The 14926-nt window shown below is 35.4% G+C and overlaps 1 protein-coding gene across 1 annotated transcript; it reads right to left on the bottom strand.

The window, feature by feature from the left end:
- Nucleotides 1–590: 590 nt before the first annotated feature.
- On the bottom strand, nt 591–2093 carry LOC104091222 (protein LIGHT-DEPENDENT SHORT HYPOCOTYLS 3-like). Its single transcript, XM_009596505.4, has one exon. It carries the CDS (start codon nt 1404–1406, stop codon nt 837–839), a length of 570 nt encoding a protein of 189 aa, XP_009594800.1. The 5' UTR covers nt 1407–2093; the 3' UTR covers nt 591–836.
- Nucleotides 2094–14926: the final 12833 nt, after the last annotated feature.

The following is a 14926-nucleotide window of genomic DNA, read 5'->3' as shown; positions in this document are numbered from 1 at the left end:
TAATTCAATTTGCATGAGCTTAGTCTATGACTTATGAGAACCCTCACCGGAAGTATGTTTGTTAACAGAATACTTCGTGTATAAAACCAACATTTCAATCTCAGGCAGTAAGTTGCAAAAGCTGGAAAGCTAAAAAGCAAAACAAGAAAAAGGATCGGAGATCCACAAGAAAATGCTCAATCTCCCGTATCAATTGACGAGAGTTACGTTTTACCCCTCAGTAGATCCATCCAAGCAAGAATCTGTATTAGGTCTTTGAACACTGAATGAGTAAAGCAAAAGAAAATACTCGTAACTAAGTTTAAAAACTTGGAGATCAACCTTATATCGATTATGGGAATTGATCAGCAGGGATCTGATGGATATGATGCAATTAACACGGTACAATATTAGAAGAAATCTAAGTAATGACGATTGCTAAATATTCCATAATGCTAATATCATGATTAAATTTATTCCGAAGTATTGATCCTCTAGTCACGTTGCTGCCAAAGTATATTTACTCCGACAACAAGTTTTCAGTACAAGATTTATGCTCCCTTACCAGTTCCAACAACAACTACTACTACTACTAATAGTGCCAAAATCGCACATTGGCAAATCTTTGCTTTAAATCCATAATGACAGGCAGAACTACACAGAGAAATTGGTAGTACAATTTATGATTCATTAACAAACCCTTCTTAGTGACATAACAATAGGTGATAAAGATCATAACGAAATACTAGAATAGAAGACCCTCAAACAACTAAATCCATAACTAAATTAAAAGTTGCATATTAGCTAGTAATTCGAGATCCCTAGCTAAAATCAGTAGGTAATTGCGATGTTTTACGTTAAGCTTGATCACCTGATGATAGCGGTGGCGGATTAGGTAACTGTTGCGGTGGCGGAGGGCGTTTCCTTTTCTTCTTCTCATAACTAACTCCCCTAGCTTTTGACTGCAAATCACGAACTTCACGAAGATAAAGCCTCACAGCACGAGCACCAAAAGGGTTAGTCTCAGGTTTTCCTCCATTTTCTTCATAAGCAGCTCTAAGACGTCCAATAAGAGCATCAAGACTGCCCCAAGCTTGCCTAAGTGGACAGGGACATGGTGCTGGAGGATTCGGATGACCGTAAAACGGACAAATCGGGGTGTGAATTTTGGTCTTACCAAATTGATCAAGGTAACGAAGGAATTCGAGAACGTGAGCGCCGCTGCAGCGGGAGAGGGAAAGTGGAGGCCTGTGGTTTTTAAGGTACTGGCCGAAAGTGTTCCAGTCTCGACGCTTTTGATTCTCGTATCGGCTTGAGGTCGATGACGATGATGAAGAATATGACGTAATAGTAATATTACTGTTGTTATTGTTGCTGTTGTTGATATTGTTCAACTGGCTGCTACTGCTGTTATTATTAGAATCCATGAATATTTTCAGCTCAAATTTCTTCTCTCAAAGCGATCTATCGATTCTCTCTCTGCTTGATTCTTTTGATCAATATATCAATTCTTGATTTTGGGACTGTTCACCTTCTTCTACTTCCCTCCCTTTACTTTTTTATTTTGGGGGCAACCCTTGATTTTTTTAGGGTTTAATAAGAGAAGGGAGATTTCCCAAATGAGACTGTTCCGAGAAAAAGAACATATGGCATGATATAAAGTGGAGAAAGATGTGAGGTGTTTGATTGAAATATCAGAAGATTACCATATTTGTAAATAACAAGAAAGAGACTAGAGAAAGAAAGGTGTACTGAAGATGCAAAAGAAGGAAGAGTTTGATTATGGGGTTGAAATTGAATGATGAAGGGATTGATGGGAGAGTAAGTGAAAGGACTCTTTTTTATCTCTCTTTTCTTTCAGTTCATTTCTGTTCTTTGGTCTTCCTTGGAGTTTCTTTGTTTGAGCAATAGTAGAAAATCTTGGAACACTGTCCTGTTGGTTGATTTTGTAGCTTTGTATTCTGAAAATGATGAAAGATTGATTTTTTCCTCAAAATAGGGGAAGCAAACTAACCACTCTATCTATTTCTTAATGCTTCTTTCACTGTGGTTGGATCGGAGAATAGAGAGAGCAGAAAAAGGGAGGTGAAACACTGTGTAGGGTTTCTAAGGCAATTAATCAAATGGGGAAGGGTGATAGACAGCAGGTTAAGATAGAGACAGTAAAAAAGTTGAAAACATGGGGGCCATATGCAAACAGTTTTCTATTATTCACCCACTCTCTGCTTACTTGAATGACAGCTCCATGTCCAGTTTTGACTGACCAACACTCCCTTGTGTCATAGATAATTACTTCATGACTGAATCTTTTCTTTTACCATGTTTTTTTTATGATTATATATATCCGTTTTTTTTTTAAGTCAAAGGGCCAAATATACCCTATACTATGAGAAAAGATTTGAATATACTTTGTTCAAATATATCTCTGTTATAATAATATTGGTTCAAATATATCACTCTTTTGTTAAGTTTGTTCAAGGTGGACATTTAATCCTACGTGGCACAGTTATTTAATGAGGTGGATGTCACATGGCATGCCACCTTAGTGCCCCTAATTCATATATAAAAGACTAAAATTTGAAATACAGTATTTTTTATGGTAGCGGTTATGGTGACAATAATGGTGGAGGGAAATAAAATTTTAATGGCGGAAAAAAATATAGAAGGAGGGGGTAAAATGGGTTAGGGGCGATGAGGTGACAAGTCATGTGATATCCACATCATCAAATGCCAGTGCCACGTAGGATTGGATGTCCACTTTGGACAAATTTAACAAAAAAAGGATATATTTGAACCAATAGTATAACGATGGGTACATATAAACCTTTTATGATAGTACATGAGGTATATTTGACCATTTTTCGTGTTTTTAAAAGCAATTCTATATATAGATATTAATTCGAATTTGTCCCATGTAAAAATTGTTAAAGGAGGAAGCATTATATATATTTAGTATTTCTAAAGTTCGAACTCAAGATCCTAATTAAACATAGGGCTAATATTTCTTACACAAGTAGGTTTGGTTTCGAATGAACACATTGGTAAAACTGGTATGAATCTACTAGTATCTAGTAGTAGTAGCTTCTTGGTAGCTTTATCCCGGTGTACCTTTCTTATTTCCCTTACAGATATTGTAATGTTGGATTTTAATGTAAAGAATTTTCAACTTATTTAAAAGCTGAGTATATGTATTGCTTATGGTGAATGTACACAGGTAGCCTTAAAATACAACATACTATAATAAGTTAAACTATGTCTATAATGTAAAAAAATTAAGATATCACGAACAATAATTGAACTTCTTTTCCACAGAATAAAGTGAACAATTGTGCGACCAGTGGTGGACGAAAAGCTCTTAGTAAGTGGTGCTGACATTTGAAGAAATAAATAAATAAATAAATAAAATATTATAGATATCGTATTAAACGGACAAAATTTCGATCATGTAAAAAAGCACAGTTCAAGTACGTTACTATATAATTACGCGCTTTTATTAAACTGTATTCAGGTTGACTAGAAATAATTTCTTTTTCTTATTGTAACAACTTTTGGCTTAGTGATATGATTGATCCTTACCATTAAGGAATTTTGGGTTCGATCCCTTTTCAACCTAAACTTTTTATTAACAAAATATGAGGCTAAAAAATGTAATAACACATGTCTAAGCTTAGACTCCACTCCCTGACATACAGTTAGCAATTAATGCATCTGACCAGTTGGACTAAGAAATTTATAATGTTCAATGGCGTCAAGTTTATTATATATCTATACATTGCTTTAAATTTTTACATTTTATTTATATGTATATTTATCAAAATTTCCCCCCTTGTGAGCACAATATTTCTCAATTCATAACCTCTTTCTTAGTAGACTCAATCACAGGTGCCACGGCACCCCTGCCCTCAAGGTAGATAAACTCTGATTATGGGACATTATGGATAAAATGTAAAAATTTATTAACTTTATGTTTATACCAAATTAATGAATACAAAATATGTGTTTTGAATATACAAATTTGTCCCTTATCCCTAGTTAAGTGGTATGCAGTTTGACTTTTATCATGTCTTTAATATTTATTTATTAGCCTAAATTGCTTAATTTGGTAAAAATACTTTGTGCCAATAAGTATTTATCATGGATAAAAGGTTACGTAAGTTTGTAGTTGGTAACGTTGTGGTTTTTAGTTCCCTGCAGAACTGAAGTCTGAAGATTATGATGTTTTAACTTCAATACCACACAAGAGGGGGTGAGTGATTTGTGTGGTGTCTAATTTTTCGCGTACATAGATTATAGAAGGACCTGGTTCTTTTATGTGTTCCTTATACTACTGTTGCGGAATAATAAATGCAGAAATTAAAGAACACAAGGACTTTTACGTGAAAAACACATGGCTCAAAAGGTGAAAAAACAACGACCTACTTCCTAGTAGGATTTTTTCAAACTCTCCACTAAATCACTGAGCCAAAAACTGCATTTATAAAATACTTTTGTAAACCTAGGATTAACTCTAATCCCGTTTTGGCAACCAACCTCTAACTGCTGTGACAACTTCAAGTTAACTCTAACTTGAATACTCTGAGTACCTATTACAATTGCCTCTAGATAAAGCTGAAAGGTACAATATGAAAATACCTACTATAATTGAACTAGAATAAAAGACAGACACTTGGAGCTGGTACTTCTATCTGGTTCATGTAGCTTCAGGTTCGCACACTTGAATCACACACGAACTTCTTGCAAAATGCCTTGCTATTTTGCTCTCAATTCACGTTTAACTTATGCTTTTGTGCATCACGTGTAGAATGAGAACATCCTTCAATTTATAGAGTTAGTAGAGAAGAAAATAACTAGAGTTCTAATGCTACTCTTCCTTGGTGGAAGAGTTCTAGTTGATCTCAACCTCTAACTCTTTCCTTTATCTTGGATGGTGTTCTATTTGATTAAGGAGTCCTTCTCCTTATCAATTATGTAACCCTTTTTCGATCAGGAGAGATTAATTAGACCGAGTTAAGCGTATCCCCTTCACGTGCATCCCACATGCACGAATCTGCCCGTGTCTATGCACACAAGGGATGGACTTGGTTCATGCCTGAGCTTCCTTTGTCAATCTTCAAAACTAACCTTCACTTAGGCCAACAAATTCATCCTTTTTGATGATGACAAACTCTGTGCTTTTCATAAGCTTAGGCCTTGTTTCAACTTAGCTCAACATCAACACAATGTTAGAAACATTTTCCTTTTTATCACTTATCATCAAGGACCCTGTTTCAACTTAGCTCAACATCAACACAATGTTAGAAATATTTTTCCATTTTATCACTTATCATCAATGACCAGGTTCATTAGGTTATAAACATCACTGTTCAAAGTGTAAAGCACAACCTTTCCCCCCTTTTGGCATCATCGAAAAGTTGCATAAAAATGTGTGATTCTTAGATTTTAAAACTTACTCATGGCTACTGGGGCTACTTCAAATGCAATCATGGATTAATAATCATAGATCAAGCTAAGAATTTTAACCATCAAAGAAATATAAACAAACAGTTAGAGCAAAAATAGTAAATTTCATTGATGATTGATACGATTCTTCCACAAAGCATAAAAAGAAATAAAAATACTGAAAACATGAGCAAACAAAAAATATCCCAAATGTGGTCACTGAAAGGTCTACACTGGGCTAGAAGTTTAAGGCTTGGAGAAGTTTCAGCATGTCTTGAAGAATTCCATCATTCTTCTCATTTTCCCTTGCTAGTTCAGTTCTGAAAGCATCTCTCTCAGACTCTACCTCAGCTAACCTTTTATTCAACCTCTCAATCTCAGCATTCTTAGCCACACTTTCTTGCACCAAGGCTCGCACCTTGCTATTCATTGGTACCTTCTTAGATGAACCAGGTTCTTTAGGAGTGACATGGACTTCATAGTCACAAACATACAGCGTATTTGCCCCAAAATGATCCTTGCTTGTACCAACCTCCTTTTCTTCTTTGGATTATAACTTTCACTCACTCTCTTCAGTAGGTCTGCGATGGTTTTCTGTTCAGATGAAACATGTTCATCTATATTTTTTCCAAGTTGAACTAGCCCTTCAGCGGCTTCGCCAGATCCACTCCCCTCTGTTTTCTTTACACTCTCCTCTACTTCAGCAAATTTTTCTTCCCAAACAACCATTGCACATGTGTCTTTGGTTAAACTCACAGGATTGGGTGAAGAATCAACCACTCTTTTACCCTTTCCCCTCACAGCACTTCGAACACACTTGCTCTATTTTTCTTTTTCTTTTTTATTTTTACCACCAATTCCTCCAGATTCTGTAGTTTCAACACCTTCTTTAGACCCTACTAGTACAAACATATTCTCGAAATGTATTCTCTCCCCGCAACAACCTTACGAGCAAGCATCTTTACTCTTTTCTTAGAGGTTGGGGTGGTGGAAGGGATGATATTGGGTGTGGAAGTCTAATCAAACTGAATTTCAATTTTGAAAAGATTTTGGAGTGTATCCATAGAATCTAGGTACTTCAATTCGGCTGGAACTCTTTTGAACAAAACTGGTTCACTTGTAACGGATAAGTCCAAAAGGAGTTTGGAGCTCATGATCCAAATATTATTATTTCAAATTATGCAGAGTGTAGAAAACATACCGTGTTATCTTGATGAACCAGGTTCTTCACTGATAATTCTCTTGTGTAAGTCTAAATTTTCCAAAATAGAGAAAATATCATTAGAGATTAATGAGTCATTTTAACACATGACACAAGAGTATACTATTGAAAGTATGAGTCTGAGCAAACATTAATCTAATTATATACACATTTTCAGATTTTCTAACCAAAACCAACAATTTTGTTTTCGTTGTGAATTCTGAACTAATCCTTTTAGGTGATTTTAATCGTCCCAATTCTAACCTGTTCCTTTCAAAGTGATCTCTACTTAGGGATTTTGTGATGATTTTAGCTATTTGCTTGTCAGTAGCACAAAATTCTATAGTGATCAACCCTTTTTCATAGTTATCCCTCAAAAAGTGATGCCTAACGTCTATGTGCTTAGTTCTCTTGGGATGAACCGGGTTCGTGGTCATACTAATTGCACTAGTGTTATCACAAAAAATAGGGATACAACCAACATCAATTCCAAAGTCCATTAATTGTTGTTTGATCCACAACAATTGAGCACACATGAAACAACATCAACAAACTCAGCTTTAGCAGTAGATAAGGCCACTGAATTTTGCTTTTTGGTGGCCCAAGACACAAGACATGAGCCAAGAAAGTGTGCCATACCTGAGGTGCTCTTTTTATCCACAAGAAAATCTACATAATCAATATCAGCATATCCCACAAGATTGAAATTACTACCTTTTGGGTACCAAAGACAAAGATCAGTTGTGCCTTTAAGATATTTGACAGCAATCAAGTGAGACTCCTTTGGATTTGCCTGAAATCTTGCAGAAAGGCCTACACTGAAAACAATATCAGGTCTACTAGCAGTGAGATACAACAATGAGCCAATCATTCCCCTATACAACTTCTGATCAACAGATGAACTAGGTTCATCTATATCCAACTTTGTAGCTGTTGTAATAAGAGTGTCAATTTCTTTGGAATCTTTCATTTTAAACCTTTTAAGTAACTCTTTTACATACTTCTGCTGATAGATCATAGTTCCATTTGAATTTTATTTAATTTGTAAGCCTAAAAAGAAATTAAGCTCACCCATCATGCTCATTTCAAATTCACTCCCCATTAGTTTGGCAAATTCTTTACTTAACTTATCAGTAGTTGCTCTAAAGATTATGTCATCAACATATATCTAAACTACCAAGAGATCTTTACTTTTTCTTTCAAAAACAAAGTATTGTCAATTTTACCTCTCTTGTAGTTATGCTCAAGCAAAAACTTTGATAATCTTTCATACCATGCTCTTGGAGCCTACTTGAGCCCATAAAGTGCTTTGTCAAGTTTGTACACATGATTAAGGCTCTCCTTGTTTTCAAAGCCCGGAGGTTGCTTGACAAACCATTGAGGAAGGCACTCTTGACATCCATCTGGTGGAGGGTGAATTCCATGTAAGCGGCAAAGGCTATAAGGAGTCTTATTCCTTCCAACCTTGCAACTGGAGCAAAGGTTTCATCATAGTCTATGCCCTCCTCTTGGCTATATCCTTGAACCACCAATCTTGCATCGTTCCTTATAACTATTCCATCTTCATCAAGTTTGTTTCCGAAGACCCATTTTGTGCCAATTACTGATCTGTCCAAGGGTCTTAGTACCAGATGCCAAACTTGACTCCTTTCAAATTGGTTGAGTTAATGTTGCATTGTATTTACCCAGTCTGCATCCTGCAAAGCCTCAACAATATTTTTAGGTTCAATAAGAGATAAGAAATCATCAAATGCACAAAGAATCTTTAATGAAGATCTAGTTTTGATTCCAGAGGTTGGATCAATAATTATGTTCTCAATGGGATGAGAACTTTGATACTTGTAAGATTTTACAACCAACTGGTTTCCCCTTGATGTTCCTTCAGTGTTTTGTTCCTGTGGAACAAGTTCATGGACATGTTCCATTGAGGTTTGTGGATAATTTTCTCTTAGTTCTGTTCCCCCTGTCATGTTGCTCTAGGTGGAAGAACCTGTTCCATCACCTGCTCCTTCTTCCAGTGCAGCTCCAGTCTGGGCTGTGGTTTCATTTAAGTTTCTTACTAGCCCAATTGCTTCATCATCATGTTTCTGTCTCTCAGAAAGAATGTTAGTTTCATCAAAAACCACATTAACACTTTCTTCAACACACATATTTCTTTTGTTATAAACTTTATAAGCTTTGCTATGTGAAGAATATCCCAAGAATACTCTCTCATCACTTCTGGGATCAAACTTACCTAGGGAGTCTTTACCATTGTTGTGAACAAAACACTTGCATCTGAATGCCCTAAGATGGGATATATTTGGTTTTCTCCCTTTAAGTAACTCATAGGGAGTCTTATCAATAAGAGGTCTAGTCATGCACCTATTTATGATGTAGCATGCAGTATTTACAACTTCTGCCCAGAAGCTATGGTGCAGTTTACTAGAAAGAAGCATAGTCCTAGCCATATCTTCAAGTGTCCTATTCTTTCTTTCAAATACTCCATTTTGTCGTGGAGTCCTATGAGCAGAAAAATTATGATCTATGCCATGCTCATCACAAAATTCAGCAAATTTTGCATTTTCAAATTCAGTGCCATGACCAGACCTAATTGATGCAAGTTGATTACCTAGTTATTTCTGAGTTTTTCTAACAAAAGAAGTGAACATGTCAAATGCTTCATCTTTAGATGTTAAAAATAATGTCCAAGTAAATCTAGAGTAATCATTAACAAGCACCATCACGTATCTTTTACCACCTCTGCTTAATGTTCTCATTGGACCATAGAGATCCATATGGACCAGTTCCATCGTTCTGGTGGTACTTACCACTTTCTTGTATTTAAAAGAGGATCTTACCTGTTTTCCCCTTGCACAAGCCTCACAAACTTTGTCTTCCTTGAACTTGATGTTAGGCAGTCCTATCACCAAGTCCTTGGAGACTAATTTGTTGAGTTGACTCAGACTTGCATGTCCAAGTCTCTTGTGCCAAAGGAGGGGATCATTGTCCAACACACTTAAGCAAGTGAGTTCATTTTCTGACAGTGTGGACAGATCTACAATATATATATATATATATTGTTCATATATATATATATATTGGTCACTCTTTTTCCCTGCAAAATAATCTTGTCAGTGGTAAGATTAATCACAAAGCATTTAGTAGAGGTGAATGCTACCAAGTTACCTCTATCACACAGTTGTGACACACTAATTAGACTATATTTTAGGCCGTCTATCAAATAGACATTCTCAATCGAGTGAGAGTCAGTCTTACCTACCTTACCAACCCCAATGATCTCACCTTTCTTCCGATTTCCAAATGAGACATTACTTCCTTTGAGGTCCTCAAGTGAAAGGAACTGGTTCTTGCTTCCTGTCATGTGCTTTGAGCAGCCACTATCCATGTACCATATTTGACTGCTCCCTTTCACTTGGACCTGCAAAAGGAAATCAGGGGTTAGTCTTAGGAACTCAAACTAGTTTGGGTCCCTTTATATAGGCAAAAAGGATGAATCAAATTCTTTTTAGCCCAACCTGGCAGCCTATTTTTCCCTTGAACAAACTTTTTATTCTTTTGACTAGCCTTTTCGTTTGCAGTGCATTCACTTTTATAGTGACCAGTCTTACCACAGTGTGTGTAAATTATGTTCTTAGGAAGTGTGAGATATTTGCTTTTGGGATCCCATTTAGGTGGCAGATTCCCAAAGCCAATTCCTCTTACATTCCTACTGTGATGTTCCTGTAGCCATGACAGTGCATCAGAGGACCTGCTCCATTTACAAGTTCTGTCTAGTTCATGCTTGACCTTGCCTAGATCCTTTGTCAAAATTCTTACCTGCTCATCCTTCTTATACAACTAATCTTTTAGTTTACCTATATTTTCTTCTAGAGCGAGTTGTGTGCAATCAACTGTCTTCTTACTTGTTCCTAATTTCAGTTTTAGGTTTTCAGATCTAAGTTCTAGGATATTTGATTCAAATGCATGAACTTGGTTATTTAGTGCAGTATTTTCACTTACAGTCTCACTAACTCTAAGGTCCAGGTTCTTACGCTTTGCTTTTAAAATCACACATTCCTTAGACATCTGTTTCTTTTCATTATTTATATCCTCAGATTCATCAATGAAATCTAGAAGTAACTCAGATAGCCTTTCTTTAGACAACAACTTAATCTTGTCTTTTATATGGATTATACTTACTTCAGATTCCTCATCGGATTCTCCAATTGCCATAAATGCGTGTTCATCTTCATCTTCATCATCTGAGTCCTCATCTGAGCTTTCTCCCCAAGCAGCAAACATAGCCTTTGTTGATCCTTTGTTCTTCTTGGGCTGAACCTGTTCCTTCTTTCTGTTTCTTCGTTCAGCTCTTTCCTTCTTCCATTCAATTTCCCATTGAGGGCAGTTTTTGATGTGGTGATCAGTCTTCCCACACTTGTAGCAGCCCTCCATGGTCTATTTTTCAGGAACCCTTAGTTTGTTGTAGCCTCCACTTCTTGAAGAACCCTTTCTTCTCATTAGATACTTCTTGAAGTCATTTATGATCATAGCCATTTCATCATCTTCTAGATCAGAACCTTCAGTGATTCTGAGTGCCAGGCTCCTTTCCTTCTTGGGTACATCCATATTCATGATTTGCCTTCTAAGTTCATAAGTAGTGAGATTTCCAATTAGCTCATCCAACCTAAGAGTGGCAATGTTCTTTAATTCCTGAATGGCAGTGATTTTGCTCTCCCAAGTAACTCGCAGACCCCTTGTCAGAATCTTATCAACTCTGTCTTCTTCAGAAATAATCATTCCAAGAGACTTAAGTTAATTTGTCAGTGTGGTGAACCTTGTATACATCTCTTGGATGGTTTTTCCTTCCTTCATGGTGAAATTCTCATATTAAGAATATAATAGTGTTCCTCTGGACCTCTTCACTTGAGGTGTTACTTCATGGGCCACTTGCAAAGTGTCCCAGATTTATTTAGCAATGGTACAACTTTGGATTCTACTGTACTCATCTGGACCGAGTCCACAAACAAGCCATTTTTTGGCTTTAGCATTCTTCTCCCATTTACTCAAGTCGTTAGCAGTGCAATCAACTCTTGTTTTTGGCACCTCTTCTCCTTCGGCATTTATCTTCATGGTAGTCAGTGGACCATCTGTGACAATGTCCCGTAGCTCATACTCTTCTCCTATGATGTGATCTCTCATCCTGTTTTCCCACCAAGAGTAATACTAGCTGTTGAAGAGTGGTGACCTAGCAGTGGATTGCCCTTCCCAGTTTTCAGGTGGTGCACTCATCTTGATCTTCTCGTAAGGTATTAGCCTCTTCAAGGATAACCAACTCTGATACCAATTGATGTTTTAACTTCAATACCACACAAGAGGGGAGTGATTTGTGTGGTGTCCAATTTTTTGCGTGCACAGATTATAGAAGGATCTGGTTCTTCTATATGTTTCTTATACTACTATTGCGGAATAATAATTGCAAAAATTAAAGAACACAAGGATTTTTACATGGAAAACACCTGGCTCAAAAGGTGAAAAAATCACGACCTACTTCCTAGTAGGATTTTCTCAAACTCTTCACTCAATCAATGAGCCAAAAACTGCATTTACAAAATACTTTTGTAAACTTAGGATTAACTCTAATCCCGTTGTGGTAACCAACCTCTAACTGCTGCGACAACTTCAAGTTAACTCTAACTTGAATACTCTGAGTACCTATTACAATTGACTCTAGATAAAGATGAAAGGTACAATATGAAAATACCTACTACAATTGAACTAGAATAAAAGACAAACACTTGAAGCTGATACTTCTATCTAGTTCATGTAGCTTCAGGTTCACACACTTGAATCACACATGAACTGCTTGCAAAATGCCTTGCTATTTTGCTCTCAATTCACGTTTAACTTCTGCTTTTGTTCGTCACGTGTAGAATGAGAACATCCTGCGATTTATAGAGTTAGTAGAGTAGAAAATAACTAGAGTTCTAATGCTACTCTTCCTTGGTGGAAGAGTTCTAGTTGATCTCAACCTCTAACTCTTTCCTTTATCTTGGATGGTATTCTCTTTGATTAAGGAGTCCTTCTCCTTATCAATTATGCAACCCTTTTTCGATCAGGAGATATTAATTAGACCGAGTTAAGCGTATCCCCTTCACGTGCATCCGACATGCTCGAATCTGCCCGTGTATATGCACACAAGAATGTATCTGGTTCATGCATGAGCTTCCTTTGTCAATCTTCAAAACTAACTTTCACTTAGGCCAACCGTTAGAGTCTACTCCAAAAGAATAGAAATGAAGCTAGAAAATGTCAAAAACAAAGGCTAAGCGTTGATACTCTTTAAATTTAGTATTGAAACCAGAATTCTCCACTCTAGGGAGCTTTATTAATTGATTGCTTTATACTATTGATTAAATGAAGTTAACTAGACTGTTTTTGGATGAATCCCTATTCCTAATATGTCTCCCGTCTAGATTATCTCATCAGAAAAAGAGTTCGACACATTTAATGACTAATTTCCTGTAAGGTAATTGTTGTATGATTTTCCTTTCTTTAATAACAGTACAGTACTCTGGTGGCTAAGACCTTGGTAAGTTATAACTTATAAGGCAGTATGTACATACATCTAGAATATGAGTGTAGCGCTACAATAATCAAACAAAGATTCTCAAGAAAGAGACTGAATTTCTTTTTTCGTTTTTGTTTCCTTTTTACTTCAAAATCAAACAGCAGTGCTTATTAGGTATAATTAGATATTTGTGAATACTACATAGTTGATCGAAAAAGTGAAAAACTTCTCTAGCTAAGGAGAAGCCCGTTTGAATTAAATATATACTAGTTGATAAGCTTGAAATGATAAAAAATATTTTTAACTACTGAAACTAATTTTATAAATAAGCAGTTATATATGTGGTTAGATACGTTGAAATTGATAATAAGCAATTGATATATTTGGTAAAAAATTATTGATAAATTATTCTTTTATTAAAATGACTAAACTACCTTTTAATATCTTACAAAACATTGTTCCCTCTATCCCAATTTATGTGCCTTTTCGCCTTTTGAAATTCCACTTCTTTATTCTGAACATGCATTTACATATTGATCTTTTTAGTTTTTTCTAAAATAAAATTTATATATTTAGAAATTACGTGAAAAATACTATAAGTCACAATAATTAATAATTTAAAATATTTAAAAAGCATATTAAAAAACTTTTGTCAACGAATAAATCATTTGACTCTCAAAATCTGAACACATTCACATATCTGGGTAGGAGGGAGTCTAAATTTTAAAAAACTTTGTAAAGAAAATAAGTAATGACATTTGGAATATTGCTTTTGAGAAAAGTATTTTGTGATTATAAAATATTATTGAGGATAAAATGATAAAAGTTTTGATCAAACTAAAATTTTTTATAAGCTCAAAAGCCATAAGTTCGGTGTAACCAACTTTTGCCTTATTTAACTTATATCACTTTGAATGTTTAACAAACAAGTAAATAAACTAAAAAATACTTATAAACCAGTCTCACTAACTTATAAGCTTAGTCAAACTCTAAGTTAAGCTATGCAAGGGCGGGGATTTTATAGCGTTAATTATAGCAAAAAAACTCAACTATCCGAAGATTTACTTTCTTTTGGGAGTTTAATAATCCTTGGTAAAAGCAAATTAAGGCATAGTTTATGTTGGAATTTATGTACTATTTTATTGTTGACGAATGTCACAATATTTTTGAAATTGGGTAAGAGCCATCCCTTTGTATTTATATGGCAAACAAGAGTCTTACCTGATTTGTTGAGACATGGTATTACAAGTTTTCAAAAGAATAGATTCCCATACATTTATCAAGAGCTTGATTGATTCAAGTTATCATATCTTAAAAAAGATTAAAGCAGAAAACAATTCTTTAAGTGGAATCTTTTTCTAACTTGTGACCTTCCCCACCACCTTTTTCTCGAGTATGAGGTTGTCTGTGTGACTGTGTCTTATTCGAGGTTAGAGTTTGACGTGCACAGGAATTGCAAGAATACAATCATCATAGAAACTCATGAATTACAGGTTTAGAATATAACTTGCCGGATTCTAGCTAAATTAATATATATATATATATATATATATATATATATATATATATATATATATATATATATTTAATAAATTTCTTAAAATAAATAATATAAATTTCGAATCAAAATTCAACTAAACCCATAAATCACACAATTGCTCCTCCCCGAACTCTCACTCTCTAACTCCGTTTAGGCAGGATACTTAAACTACAAGTTTTAATTACTTTCCTGCATTTGAATATTTGGTAACCTTTAC

Source organism: Nicotiana tomentosiformis, chromosome 1, assembly GCF_000390325.3.
Source record: "Nicotiana tomentosiformis chromosome 1, ASM39032v3, whole genome shotgun sequence".
Taxonomy (NCBI): domain Eukaryota; kingdom Viridiplantae; phylum Streptophyta; class Magnoliopsida; order Solanales; family Solanaceae; genus Nicotiana; species Nicotiana tomentosiformis.
Note: the sequence above shows the minus strand (reverse complement) of the source record. Positions and strands in the feature narration are given on the sequence as shown.

What these genes read in the sequence shown, in the direction of transcription:
- LOC104091222 (XM_009596505.4), bottom strand. Translation starts at nt 1,406, where the DNA reads ATGGATTCTAATAATAACAGCAGTAGCAGCCAGTTGAACAATATCAAC.